Source organism: Syngnathus typhle, linkage group LG2 (genome assembly GCF_033458585.1).
Source record: "Syngnathus typhle isolate RoL2023-S1 ecotype Sweden linkage group LG2, RoL_Styp_1.0, whole genome shotgun sequence".
In the NCBI taxonomy this organism is placed as follows: domain Eukaryota; kingdom Metazoa; phylum Chordata; class Actinopteri; order Syngnathiformes; family Syngnathidae; genus Syngnathus; species Syngnathus typhle.
Genome location: NC_083739.1, coordinates 11,103,324 through 11,117,774, shown reverse-complemented (window position 1 = coordinate 11,117,774; position 14,451 = coordinate 11,103,324). Strand labels below are relative to the sequence as shown.

The window sequence follows — 14,451 nt, the reverse complement described above, 5'->3', positions numbered from 1 at the left end:
GATGTCAGCTGGGTGAGACTCCAGCACCACCCGCAATCTTGAGCAGGATCATCGGATAGTGATTCAATTTCACGCAGAATCATCCCTCTACCCCTGGTTTAAGAGTAGTTTCAATTTAGTGGGCGCTCGGGTTTCACATTTGGGTTCCAACCCTGTTGTTTTGGGGTTTTTTTTTTGCTTCCAAGGAGGGTTTCAAGCCAAGTTAAGATTTTAAATAGGGCATAAGGTTTCAAAGGCTAAAAGATAGTTTGTTTGTGATTTCAAGCCCAGATTAGTGTTTAAGGTCAGGGCTAGGTTTAGTTTCAAGTTAGGGTTTTTTGTCCTCAATTAGGGTTTTGAACTAGGATTGGGGTTTTAACTAAGGGCCTCAAGTTAAAGATAGGGTTTATAGTTGTTTTTTTTAGGCCTGGGTCAAGGATTTCAACAAGGGCTAGGGTTTAAATCCAGACTTTGAATTTCAAGAACCTCTTGCCATGTGAACAGTGCCCACGGTTGGAGTTTGCGTCTGTGTCCACTTGAGGGAGACAAAGACTTGATTAAGGACGGGGAAAACAAGCGCAATTAGTTATGACGTCTGCTGGTTGATGATGTGGTGGATAAAACATTTAACGTTTACCTAATTTTATTTATTGAAATCATAAACTTGATTCATATAACGCTCTTCACGGGACCATTAATGATGTTAAATTGATCGATTGATTGATTGATTGATTGAAAAATCGGAAAATTGAAAATGAAAGAAAAGCAACACTGTGTGTGCTAAAAAGTTTTGTGTGCGTGTGTTTGTGTGTGCGTGTGTGTACTTTCTTTGTGCATGAGAGTGTGTAATGGTGTTCTCGTGGATGTCTGCGAGTGTTTGGTGTGCGTTTGAGCCCGGATTGGTGTTTGCCCACGTGTTTTTGTGTGCGAATGTTGTATGTTTGTTTGTGCTTGCGTCTATGTGTGCGTTATTTAAACATGCTCCACACCACGCATGATATTGTCCCGCCTGCATTCCCATTAATGAAGCTTATTCATTCATTCCGAGGGAGACCCCTACCTGTGACGTCAGACATAAAGCGGGGGCAGGCTTTGCACAGTGACGTCACCCTGAGCAGCATCCCCTTTAAAAGGCTCGCGCTGGACGCCCGGGCGCTCACAGGATCAGCAGCAGGATCAGCCAACCCCCACCCAGCGTGCGTTTGGTTCCATAAAGACGTGCGCGTTTCGGTGAAGATCCTCCACCAGCCACCCCGCTTGGACTGGAAGGAGGACTCGGCGACCCCATGCTCGTCGGGCGTTGACCCACACCCCCTCCCTACCCTGAGTCTGCCCGCCGATGAGATTCTTCAAGCTGACGTTCAAGTGTTTTGTGGACTGTTTCTGAACGTCGACGTCAGAACACGTTGGGCGTTTTATTTGGGTTTGATTCTTTTGGACCGTTTCCATGTTCTTTTGATTGACGGCTGACATTCAAGAGGGGAGAGACAGAGAAAGAAAAAGAGAGAAAGACGGACGGAGAGAGAGAGAGAGAGAGAGAGAAAGAAGCTTTTGGATATTTTTATCCGAGCGCCTTTTTGATTGATGGACAGGCAGACTGCGCCCCCCCTCCCGTCCACCTGCTCGCTGCTGCCCCCGGAGGAGGCCGGGAGGACTCACCTCGGAGGTGGGCTGATGGCGGCTGCGGCGGCAGGGGTCGGGCTGGACGGATCCGGGTCGGACTGCCCCGGACTCGGACCCGAGGGTAAGAAAGGTGGCGTGATCGTGGGGCCGCCGCCGGTGCGTCAGGAGCGCGAAACATGGAGCAGACAGATGGACTTTATCATGTCGTGCGTGGGCTTCGCAGTCGGCTTAGGGAACGTGTGGAGGTTCCCCTACCTGTGCTACAAGAACGGAGGAGGTGAGCAAATACTCGAGCGCTCAAGCCCTCACTCGCGCCGCCTCCACTTCACCTTCATGCCGACGCACAGCGAACAAGTAACGGCTCAATAGCTTAGTATAATGGCGTTATTTCCAGGGGAAAAAAATTCAGAGGAAAAAAGAAAACGCCTGGGTTAATAGTCGTATTTTGTGATGATAAAATTCTTAGGAAAGTATGAATGGAAATCATTGAGTTACCTTTTTCCCACCAAGGTAAAACGTCATGAAATAAGAGAAAATGGAATCTATTATCAAAAAGAAATCCTATTTTTACAAGGAAAATATTCACAATAAAAGTTTTTTCCCCCCAGAAAATGCCATATGACAGTTGTATTTTTCAGAAATAAGCAATTTGTAAGAACAAGAAAAAAATAGCCAAATGATGGGTGTAATTTTTAAATTAAAGTTTATAGTTAGCAAGATAAAATGTGTAAATTGACGATAAAAAGTTGACAAATGGCATAATGTTACCACAATCAAATTGTATTTTTCCAAATATGAATTTACAATAAAGCAAGTCATAATGTTACCACAATCAAATCATATTTTTCCAAATAAGAATTTACAATAAAATGAGAGAAGAAATCAAGTTTTTCAGACAATAGTCCTTTCCAAGGCTAAAGACCCCACCCAAAAATGTCAATAATGTATCTGCAAGAAATAGAAGTAACATTCAGAAAATCAGGACATTATTTTGTGTTTACACTAATGGCTGTGAGAAGCCATTTCAAAATAGATGAGAAGAAAGTAGAAGAAAATAATTGCCCAGGTCACCTTTACTCACCTGTAGAACTTGACTTGAAAAAAGCTGGTGAGACATTCCTCTCTTCGTCATGCGGTTTGATGGCCCATTTTACGACGTTGACCAATTAAAATATTTATTTTTTAGGATTATCTTCACATACATGCATGTTCAGATCTAAATGAATTGAAAATCATTCAGTCCAACCCTATGTTGCCGGTCATTCATTTTTAGAATGTTTTGGGGATTTTAAATGTAGTAAATTTGCATTGATTGACAGTATTCGTAACAAACACAGTCAGCTGTCAGTTGTAGCCATCTATTGGCCTCCTCCAATGCACATTACAGTGGCAGAGCTGCAGGGTGGCCAGAGGTGACCCAGGCCACCCCTTGTCCCTCTGTGGCCACTCCCTTACCCTCCTTCTTTTTGATGTCTGGATTTTTTGTAGTTGTTGTTGTTACCATTTTCACATTTGATTTGAATGAATGAGCCACTAATTGTAGAAAATTAACGAGTAAATGAAGCTCAGCAAAATGTTGCTTTCTTACTTAGATTTGTTCTCGCTTGATTATGAGTGTATTGGACATTGTTATGTGACAAGTTTTTTGTTTCATGTAACATTGAATGTGGATTTTATAGTATTAGTATAGTATATTATAGTAGTATAGTATAGTATTTCATCGTAAAAAATAGTAAAAACCTAGCCACACATCACCCACCGAAAAATGTCTGTGCACACTGAGACACAAACACACACATACACGCACACATGCTAATATTCTCTTATGTACACACACACGCGCGCACGCACACAACAGACACGTAAAAAAACACACATAGGCACATGCACGCGCCATCCATCTGCTGACTCAGTGGCAGTGTTTGGGAGAAGGACGTCAAGTGATGATGGGCTGAGGAGGAAAAGGTCCAGTTTCTCTCACGGGATGAAAATGAAGGTCGCTATTGCTCTCTTTGTATCCTGCGTCTGCGCTATTGAATACAACCAAAAGCAATCAATCACTTTTTCACAAAAGACACAGATGAAGGTCAGTTGAACAAAGCCTATAGTTGCCGTACATTGCCGCACTCATGCTGACTTTGGCACAGTTTGAAGGTCACACTTCTCTTGAAGGTCTAGCTGCCATTTATCAATCACTCTGCATGTGGGTGGCTCGAATCTTTGCAAAGTACTCCTTCCTTCCTTCCTTCCTTCCTTCCTTCCTTCCTTCCTTCCTTCCTTCCTTCCTTCCTTCCTTCCTTCCTTCCTTCCTTCCTTCCTTCCTTCCTTCCTTCCTTCCTTCCTTCCTTCCTTCCTTCCTTCCTTCCTTCCTTCCTTCCTTCCTTCCTTCCTTCCTTCCTTCCTTCCTTCCTTCCTTCCTTCCTTCCTTCCTTCCTTCCTTCCTTCCTTCCTTCCTTCCTTCCTTCCTTCCTTCCTTCCTTCCTTCCTTCCTTCCTTCCTTCCTTCCTTCCTTCCTTCCTTGTGTGTTTTGTGTGCGTGTTTGTGCATGTGTTTCTGAGCAGAATTGTGGGGTTTTGTGCATGTGTGTCTTTGTGGAGATATTTCAGGATGCAGGAGTCTTTTGGCTGAGTCATCAGTCTGGTTGCCAAGGTAACCTGTCTCTTGCCCTGCCCCCTGCTCCTTTCATTGATGGTTTGTTGCCACGGTGACGAGCCGCGACGTGTTACGGGGTTCAAAGACGTGGGATATTTTCAGTGTGTACAAGCGTGCCGCGGTTATTCCTGACACCACGTGCGTCGCAGTTTAGCGTCAATTGACAATAATCCTTTAATCCTATTGGCCGGCCCTCAGGTGCCGCTGCCAAAAAACAGGCGACACCTGTTGGCAGGGAGGCTCAATGTAGACATCAAATCGCATTGATGAGAGTTCACCAGCATGCATCGAGTCGTTTGTTTGCTTCTGTGAATCATCCACTTTTTGGTGTCAAATCACAGAGATAAAACACGTGTCACTGACTTGTCACATGGGTCAGGCTGACAGAGTCGCTCGCTTACTTATTTAGTGGGTAAATCGTTGGGTTTTGTCACTAACACTCAGGCTAGCGCTGTCCTTTCTAGTTTATGTGCATCAATTAAAGGTTGAAATGGTAAAAGGGATAGTCACCCCCCCCCCCCATTTTCTTTTTAATAATGATCTGTGGAGTCCAACTAGTCAGAACAAACTGTTAATGTTTCATTTGTGGGATTTGAATGAAACAGGCAAAATCCACCCGTTACCATTTGGACTGTCGACTGAAAACCACATCGCAGTTGCAAGGTCTCAGGTCACAAGCAATCACGGCTCACCAGTTTTCTCAAGCTGAGCCGTGATTAGTTGTGACCTGAGACATGTTTCTAATGTTTGCCTCTCGGTGGGATAGTGTCATAAAATAAACGGAGCTGGGCGACCAAATGCAGCTTGGACCGAGGTTTGTTGAAGGAACTCAAAAGACAGACTATAGACGCTCGACTAGGGATGAGAATAAGTGAACGGAAAGACGAAACAAGACGAGAACAGACAAGCAACTAGAGAAACAACAAGACATGCGACGCAAACAATCCGACAGGAGTGAGGGGCGGACAGGACTTAAATACAAGACAGCTAACGAGAGGCAGGTCACGGCAATTACATAGATTGTGAGCAGACACAGGAGGGGAGGGGCGACGCCAACTGAAACCATGGCAACATTAAAATAAGGAAACGAACGGATCGTGACAGATAGGGCCTTTAGCATGAGCTGCTAAAAAGCAATGGGCTGGTTGAATGAGAATGTTATCTTAGGTGGTATTTTATTTGATGTTTGTTTGAGGGGCCAAATGCAAGAAGAAACTTGCACGCCAGCCCAAACTCAAATGCTGTGGCCAGTAGAAATGTAACATGAAAGCAAGGTTGAACCTATCATTTTTTTTCTATTAAGTGACGGGGATTTTAATAATTTTATAACAATGTTATCTTTTAAATAGCAAGATGAATTGTAAGTCATTGCCCTTGTTGGAGGAGTTTGCTTGTCTTAGTAATGTTACCATGTCTTTCTGTTAATTTTCTTTTGTAAATAAAGTATTTTTCTAAAAATAAAAACTCAATTAGCACACTGATTTAGCTGGGATTAGCCAGATTATCTTGCTAACTGTAGCATTGGCTGCATTTTAGCACGTTAACACTTTCTGCTCTCAACCAATGGTGCGTGCAATGTGATTTTACTTGAGCTCTTTAAATATATCTATAAATAGCATTTACATTTCCTCGTTACTGTCATTAGCCGGTCTCAAACCTGTGATTGTTGGTGGAGTCAAAACCACCATGCCACCTATCTGCACAACTTATTTCATCACAGAGAGTATGGCAACAATGACAACAGCTTGTATGTTGGCCCACAATACATATTGCGTGTTGAGTGTCGTGAGTTAACCGTTATTGGCGGCGTACGTGACAAAAGGTAGAGCAGGTTAATTGTTAACTTGCCAAGGTCGTTTAGGAACATTTCTACTTCTGTGTTCCCGGTCAGGCGTCTTCCTCATCCCTTACCTGCTGATCGTCATTGTGGGCGGGGTGCCCATCTTCTTCCTGGAGATCTCGCTGGGTCAGTTCATGAAGGCGGGAAGCATCAATGTGTGGAACATCGCGCCGCTATTCAAAGGTAGATCACGCCACCCCACACCATTTCCTGTCCTAATTATGTCTTCAAGAAATTGAAAAATGCATCCCGCAAAGAGGACTCACAAACTTCTGTAGAGGAAAAAAAAGTTGAAAAATGTCAGAGCTTCTCAGGTATATTTGAACATGATAAATCAAAGTGGGTTTGACTTTTTTTAAAATAATAATCATTAAGGGTGGGTGTGGAAAGTTTGAAAAAATTGTCCTATACTTCTTTTCAGGTTTGGGCTACGCATCCATGGTGATTGTGTTTTTCTGCAACACCTACTACATCATGGTGCTAGCGTGGGGTTTATACTACCTCATCAAGTCGTTCAGTGCCGACCTGCCGTGGTCCACGTGCGACAACCCCTGGAACACCAACACCTGCGTGGATGCCTTCAATCTCCACCAATGCTACAACGCCAGCGCCAACGCCTCCATCCCCGGCAGCAACCTCACCTGCGCCCAAGTGGCCCAGGCCAGATCACCCATCATCGAGTTCTGGGAGTGAGTCGTGCTAGCACCGCCTACTTGTGTGTGTGTGTGTGTTTTTTTTACCCAAGAAAATCGAGATTATGAACATCCTGTGTCAACAACAACACATTTACAATATGAACACAATTTAAAATGACTTCAATTAGATGAAACATGTTACATGTTAAAGACGCTGTCTGAAATGTTCTCAACCTGGATTTAAAGTCATTCAATGATGACTCATTTCCAGTCCTCTTGCAACAATTTCCTTGTAGAAGGGGCGGCAAAGACAAAAGCCTTTTTTTCCAAATTCAGTCCGGGCTAACGGAGGTGCTCGCAACATGTTATTTGAGTGTAAGAGTCAACACTTCTCCAAGTGATTAAGTGACAAATGTATGACGGCAGGAGTCCAAGAATAGCCTTGTAAATAAAAGTGGACCAGTGAGCCAACCTCCTGCTGGCCAAAGAAGGCCATCCCACTCAAGGATAGACTTCACAATGATGGGACGAAGCCCCCCATTTGCATTGAGTTGAAGCCTTTATATATGTCCCCATAATCTAAAACGGATAAAAAGGTAGCAGTGATGAGTCGCTTTCGGAATCATGTACTTGTTACGTCCGCCTGTGTAGCAAAATACGAAAAGAAAAAAACTCCACCCGTGCGCTCTGCAAACGAAAACGAAATTGAGGCCTATCAGGTGATATGACTTTTACTGTCACATAACATGTATGCCTGTGTGTGTCTGTGTGTGCACGCACAGGAACAAGGTTCTGAACATCTCATCGGGCTTAGACGATCCAGGTCAAATCAACTGGGAGTTGTTGTTGTGCCTGATGGCCGTGTGGCTGCTCATCTACTTCTGTGTGTGGAAAGGCGTTAAATCTACCGGAAAGGTAAAACACGCCGACTAGACAACGCACTAATGCCGCATGATGCAGAATCCCACTGCTCGCATCATCAGTCAGCGACTTCAGAGTGGTTGAGCGCAGAGTCACCCAACTCATACTGACCTTGTCTGCGTCATCGTGCCCGAGTGTGTGTGAGTGGGCACGTGTGTTTCTGCGTGTGTCTGAGTAGGTTTGTGCATGTAGGTGTGTAACCAGCATGCGTATGTTTTGGCATGTGCATGCATGTATGTGTGTGTGGGGCGCTTCGGTGCATGTGGTCAAAGGTCACGTGATCAGTTGTCAAATCAAACGAGCCAAACTCAACCCCGACGAATGTGTGTGCGCATTTGATTTGACTGCACACCCGTACACACTGCACGCATGCGGTCACATGGGAGACTAAGCGTTCCCATGGCAACGATGATGGGCGGAGGCCTGAGTCGGGACACGGCGAGGCTGTGACGTGGCAGTCTGTGATTTGTCCTTTGTGGAAGGGGGAGGGGTCATTATTCTGCAGTGGGACGTGACTGAGAGACGCTGTGTGCGTACGTGTGTGCGTGTGTGTGTGTGTGTACCAATGTTACATAATGCGTCACATGAAGACGTGTGGATGCGAGTATTCTAGCTATGACATCACATCACATACCACTATAGGACAATAAAGCTTTGACCTCTGCATTGAGGGAAAGGAAGGTCATGACAGAGCTTTGCTGTCAAAGTAATCAAATCCCGCATTTTAAACCATGATTCAAACATCTCATTCAAATATGCATGTAAGATATGCAAAATATCTTGTTCAATACAAATATAATTGAATGCATTAATAAAATAACACTCGTCAAAAGGAAATTTTAATCACAGATGGTTTTATATGTCCCACCCACTAAAAGGTTTTTTAAATACTGGTTTCAAAAATATCTTTCACTTTTTTTTAGCACAACAGGTTTTTGTGATATTTTCTTTTTTTGTTTTGTTTTCTGAACTATAAAAGTTACGCAATTGTTTTTTGTGAATCATTTTATTCAAAGGAACTGACCAATTATGGAATTAACACAAACATAAAAATGTAGACCTTTTTTTTTTATTTTACACTGTAGTAGATTAACCGATTACATTGAGTATCATATGACTATTGAATATAATTTAATGTATATGTATTTCTTAAAATAAAATAATACAACTTTCTCATTGTTAAAATATTTCATTTAATTCAAATTAATTTTTATAAAATGAAAAAACATTCACTAAGAGTGTTTTTAGTAATAAAATGATGATTTGAATTGTGATATCATGAAGCGAATAAATTGAACAATTGTTTCATAAAATAAAATAAACAAAACATAAGACATTACCAATATTCATTTGTATTGCAATATATCAAGTAACCAATTATTTTGTGAAAATAAATGAAACATTGTCGGAGACACTGATGCCGAAGTGCTTGTGTGTCCTGTCATTGTTCAAGGTGTACCCAGTGACCCTGAAACCGATAAGTAGTATGAACGCTGTGATCAAATCATTCTTCTTTGTACTGGTAGATATAAAATTGCCAACAATTATATTAAAGGACTAAAAACAAGCTTGAATAAAACATGCACTGGAACAATGAATGCAATTTTACCAACATAAAATCATCGTTAACATGAATGCGGCAAAAATAGTGAGTCTTTTGAAATGTGTGAAGTAGGTCACAATGGCCAATGAACCAGCCCAAATCTAGAACATCAAGTGAGTAATACAGTCCTCTGATAACAACTTTATGCACTCTATGCAGGTGTGTGTGTCTGTGCGTGCGTGCGTGTGTGTGTGTGTACTTGTGGACTCTCACGGAGCTTGGCTCTCAATACAAACATTCCGTTTAGTGGGTGGTGCAAAATGATATGAGGTGCTCAACGTGACTCTGAGGCGCACATACACATACACACACACACAACACACACACACGCAAAGAATGAGAGCAGTAAAAATAAATGTTGATGAAAAAAAGTCAAAGGATGAAGCCACATGAGCTACTTATTAAACCTCACGTACTATTCCGGTCAGATTTAACCAATGGAAAAATGTCTTTTGAAAATCAGCTAAAATCAAACATGTATTTTTGTAAATGGGCCAGTGGAATCAATGTTTAAAGGGAGTTTGAAAGACTTCAGACCACCACACTTGCACAGGTTACCACAAATATAACGAGAATAACACGTTTGCGTTTCCCTCAACGTATGCTTTTCAGATTGTGTACTTCACAGCCACTTTCCCATACGTGGTGCTGATCATCCTGCTGGTCCGCGGAGTCACGCTGCCCGGAGCGTACGACGGCATCATGTACTACATCAAACCTGACTGGTCCAAGCTGGAGGAGGCTCAGGTCAGTGGAGACATACCCTTGGGGTAGGATTCATTTCAGGCTTGACTGTGAAAACAGAGACACCTCATTTCATTGAGTGGATTGGCTGTTTCTGCACTACAATTAAGCAACCTCAATTAAGTTCTATTGGCAAGAGAATGATCCAGTCCCCAAGGAAGTTGGAGCCCTGAGGGATATTTCTTATGCATGTATGAAAATGTGAAGGGGGTTACTGTAGATGGTCAAATTCCACATGAGAGATCGACTTTGAGACGTGAATCTCGCAGGTATGGATCGATGCCGGCACGCAGGTGTTCTTCTCCTACGCCATCGGTCTGGGAGCACTGACAGCTCTGGGTAGCTACAACCGCTTCAACAATGACTGCTACAAGTACGTGCACCGTGGTCGGGTGGAGGAACCATAAAATGGGAGAAGCTCGCTTAGCGTTTTGTGTTTTACCGCCTTCAGAGACGCCTTTGTGCTGGCACTGATCAACAGCGGGACCAGCTTTTTTGCTGGCTTTGTGGTCTTCTCCATCCTGGGCTTCATGGCGGCTGAGCAGAACGTGGACATTTCGCAGGTCGCCGAGTCAGGTGACCTCTATTTGGCTCGGACCTTGTGGGGCTAATTAGCAAAGTTTGAGGTTTTATGAGGCCGACAATTTCCATTCATTGTCACGGATCGGAATGGAGCAGGGTGACCAAATGCAGCTTGGACCAGGGTGTATTGAGAGAAAAGGTAGTTGGACGGGAGGATAAGGGGACAAACCAACAGAACCGGCAAACTAACATAACTTAACGGCCTAACAAACATCAACGGGACTGACCGACAGGGCCGGCAAACAAAAACACAACTGACAGAGACGGGAGACAAGAAATAGTCCCAAAAGGGTGTGACACGCACACAGGACTTAAATACGCGACAGGTAACGAGAAGCAGGTGACTGTGAATAGTACATAGGTTGTGAGTAGACACAGGAAGGGAGGGGCGAGTACACAGACGCGGACAGAAACCATGACAACCTACACGTAATAATACAACCGGGGACGAGTCGTGACATTCACTTATAAAGTGTATGTCCGTGTGTGTGTGTGTGTTTTGGCCACCCCAGGTCCTGGACTGGCATTTATCGCATATCCAAAGGCGGTCAGTTTGATGCCAGTTGCACCACTGTGGGCCGCGCTCTTCTTCTTCATGCTGCTGCTGCTTGGTCTGGACAGTCAGGTGACACACACACACACACAGACACACACAGAGTGCGATGTTCACGGTGTCTTGTGTGCTCAGTTTGTCGGCGTTGAAGGTTTTGTGACGGGCATTCTGGATCTGTTTCCTGGTAAATATGAGCACCGCTACAAGAGGGAACTCGCCGTCGCCCTCTGCTGCTTCTTGTGCTTCATCATCGACATCTCCATGGTGACGCAGGTCGGTGGCCGCCGCCGGCACGTTGGCCTCACGCCGCATTGGGCCGGGATTCAACCGCCGACTTTGTTGCGCCCGCAGGGAGGAATGTACGTGTTCCAGCTGTTTGACTACTACTCGGCCAGTGGGATGACACTCTTGTGGCAGGCCTTCTGGGAATGCATCGTGGTGGCCTGGGTCTACGGTGCGAGCAATCATGCATCATTACATACATATAAAAGACACTGTGAAGTCACAAGCATATCATTAGCTTCATAGCGGCGACCTCCCGGATTTTGATGCACACGGCACAGATTGGCTGTGACTAGTCTACTCGCGTCCCACAAACGCCCAATTCTACCAGAGCAAAGAAAGAACACGCTACTCATGCGCACTTTTAAATGCCGGTGGTGCTGCTTCTCACAATGTCGTCGTCTCATGGCAGGCGCCGACCGCTTCATGGACGACGTGGCGCGTATGATCGGCTACAGGCCACTGCCCTGGATGAAATGGTGCTGGTCCTTCATCACGCCATGTGTGTGCATGGTACGTCCTCATTTAGCCGAGAATGTGGGCGTTTGAAATTTGAATGGTTTTGACAGAACTGTGCAAGCTGGATGTCAACGGGCCAAATAATATCTGCATTGATAGATTGATAAGGACAAAATATGGATGAATGACAAGTGTGTGGCTTGCAGGGCATCTTCCTGTTCCATCTGGTCAACTACAAGGCGCTGACGTACAACAACACGTACGTATACCCGTGGTGGGGCGAAGTGATCGGCTGGTGTCTGGCACTCTCATCCATGTTGTGCATCCCGGTCAGTCTGGTCTACAAACTGTTCCGCGCCAAAGGCTCCTTTGCACAGGTCAGAGTTCACAACCAGCATGTTTGGGAGGGACAATTCATTGAATTGTATTATTTTGTTGTTATCCCTGACTCCCTGTTTTGTGTTTGCAGCGCTGGGCTCATCTGACCAGCCCAGTGTGGGGGAGCCACCACCTGGAGTACATGGCACCAGACGTCAAACCGCTCAACTCGCTGTCGCCCGCCAGTGACGAGAACAAAGTCATCATCTTCGAGAGCGTCATGTGACCCCGAAAGTCAGCCTGCTCGCTCACTCGCACTTTATCACACTCGTCTTCCTATCTGATCCGCCAAATTAAAAACACTGTGAAGCATCAGGTCTGGCACCAAAGCCAGGACCGGGTGCCGCCCACTCCGCCGGCAGCCCAAAAAGAATATACCAGCAGAGGAAGACGAAACAGTGGTCGTGTGCGTTGCCTTACACTGCTGTCTTAACGCAATTTGTTGTTCACCAGCCAATCAGTGAACTTTTATTTTGTTGACGCAAGTACAAAGTATGTCTACTTTTAATGCAGTATGAGTATTTTGGGGCAGTAGGCCTACTGTAGGCTTTAACGAGGACTAAAGGGATTTTGTTGGTGGTGGTTTAAATGAGACACATAATACCATGCCCATCCACAAAATAATAGTGTTGCAATTAGTGTAATATTTTTACAACTATTATCGAATTATTTCTAGTTGGATGCAAACATCATGGCACTTTTACATTTCCACCCTAACGTTCAAACTGCTAAACTTTGCGTTTGATTATGTGTGTATGCGTGTGTGTGCGCGCGTGTGCGTATTGTCCATTTTTGTAAATTAGAATCACCAAAATTAGAAAACATACCAAATATAGGTGATGTAGGATCTTCTTCCAACAAAGACGTCAAATCCAGGCCCAGGAAGTAATAACCCTGCCACGGTTTGGCTTTAGGGGAAACTAATTCCCGGAAGCTATTTGCCTGCCGGCTGGTTTAACTGCAGGTTGATTAAAAGCAATTGTGGCTAAAGCCAAACTATCACAGGGTTTTTACTTTCTTTACATGGATTTGGCACCTCTGACATTCAGGCGACGTGACCAATCACCCGAGCCACCGCCCCTGATGCTTCCTGTCGCCTTTTGCTTTTACAACTGTCAGTGATTTTCTTTGAACGTTTTACACATCACGCAAGTCACACGACCAGCAAGCGGCATGGAGCTTAAAGCAAAAAGACTTGAAATCCGTAGGTACGTAAGAAAATGTGAAAAAATTGTAAATAATGTTTGTCGTTTTACTGTGAAATGCGACTGGCAGGAAGTGGTGTTTAACCTTCCTGGATGTCAGGAACAGCAATAATGCTGCTAGGGCGTGCTAATTACCCTTTAGTGTCAAAACCGGGAAAAAGTCCCAATTAACATTATATATCATTAACTCAATAAAAAGCAATATTTATAGATGATTACAATGATTCAGCCATAACAAATACTAATATATTTTTTATGTTATTTTCTTAAAAACAGGTGTAATACACCCACAATTTAACAGGGGGATTAACCATAAAAATGAAAAGCTCATCAAACACTATTGCACGTGTGTGCGTGTGTGTGTACATATATATATATATATATATATACATACACCGGTTTTGGATTTGTGAATCACCCCCCCCCCCCCCCCCCCCCAACACACACACAATGCATTTCAATGGCCCACAATTGTGCACATGTTTGTTAGTTGTGGGTCATCCTGGTCCCTATGAAACTGGCAAGCCGGACCCAATACCATACCTGCGATTGGTACAGCATTGGTTCAGACATGGGCCATACCCCCCACAAATACAGGGAGTCCACTTTAGCTAAATAAACTTGTCACCAGTTAACATCAGGGCAGAAATAGACCACTTTACAGTTTCTCACAGGGCACTGACTATCTTTTTAGAGATTGGAAACACTACTCAATTCAGTATTTTTTTTATTATCTAAAGAATTTCCTGAATTTTAGATTTTTGTCTATGTCGTTGATATTATGAGGAAATATTGATATCATTACTTGGTAAGCATCAGTAAGTGCCCTTGTTTAGTTTAAAACTGTACAATTCCTCCAACTTTTGCCTCTCAAAAGAAAACATCCTGACAACTATAGTCTATCATAAAAGCAAAGCCATTATCTTTGTGTTTAACCAAAATAATAAACTTCAAAATGCATAACTGATGAACATTTTGGATCTTATTTCAAATGT

General features: G+C 43.9%; 1 protein-coding gene across 2 annotated transcripts; it reads left to right on the top strand.

The window, feature by feature from the left end:
• Positions 1-1,120: 1,120 nt before the first annotated feature.
• On the top strand, positions 1,121-14,427 carry slc6a8 (solute carrier family 6 member 8). 2 transcript variants are annotated; one of them, XM_061301905.1, is made up of 14 exons: positions 1,121-1,879; positions 6,146-6,277; positions 6,516-6,783; positions 7,512-7,644; positions 9,866-10,000; positions 10,267-10,370; positions 10,449-10,573; positions 11,092-11,204; positions 11,268-11,405; positions 11,484-11,586; positions 11,827-11,927; positions 12,080-12,132; positions 12,208-12,250; positions 12,343-14,427. In XM_061301905.1, exons 1-14 carry the CDS (start codon positions 1,564-1,566, stop codon positions 12,475-12,477), a joined length of 1,899 nt encoding a protein of 632 aa, XP_061157889.1. In that variant the 5' UTR covers positions 1,121-1,563; the 3' UTR covers positions 12,478-14,427. The 2 variants fall into 2 exon arrangements, with proteins under 2 accessions (XP_061157889.1, XP_061157880.1); XM_061301896.1 differs by having other exon boundaries at positions 12,080-12,250.
• Positions 14,428-14,451: the final 24 nt, after the last annotated feature.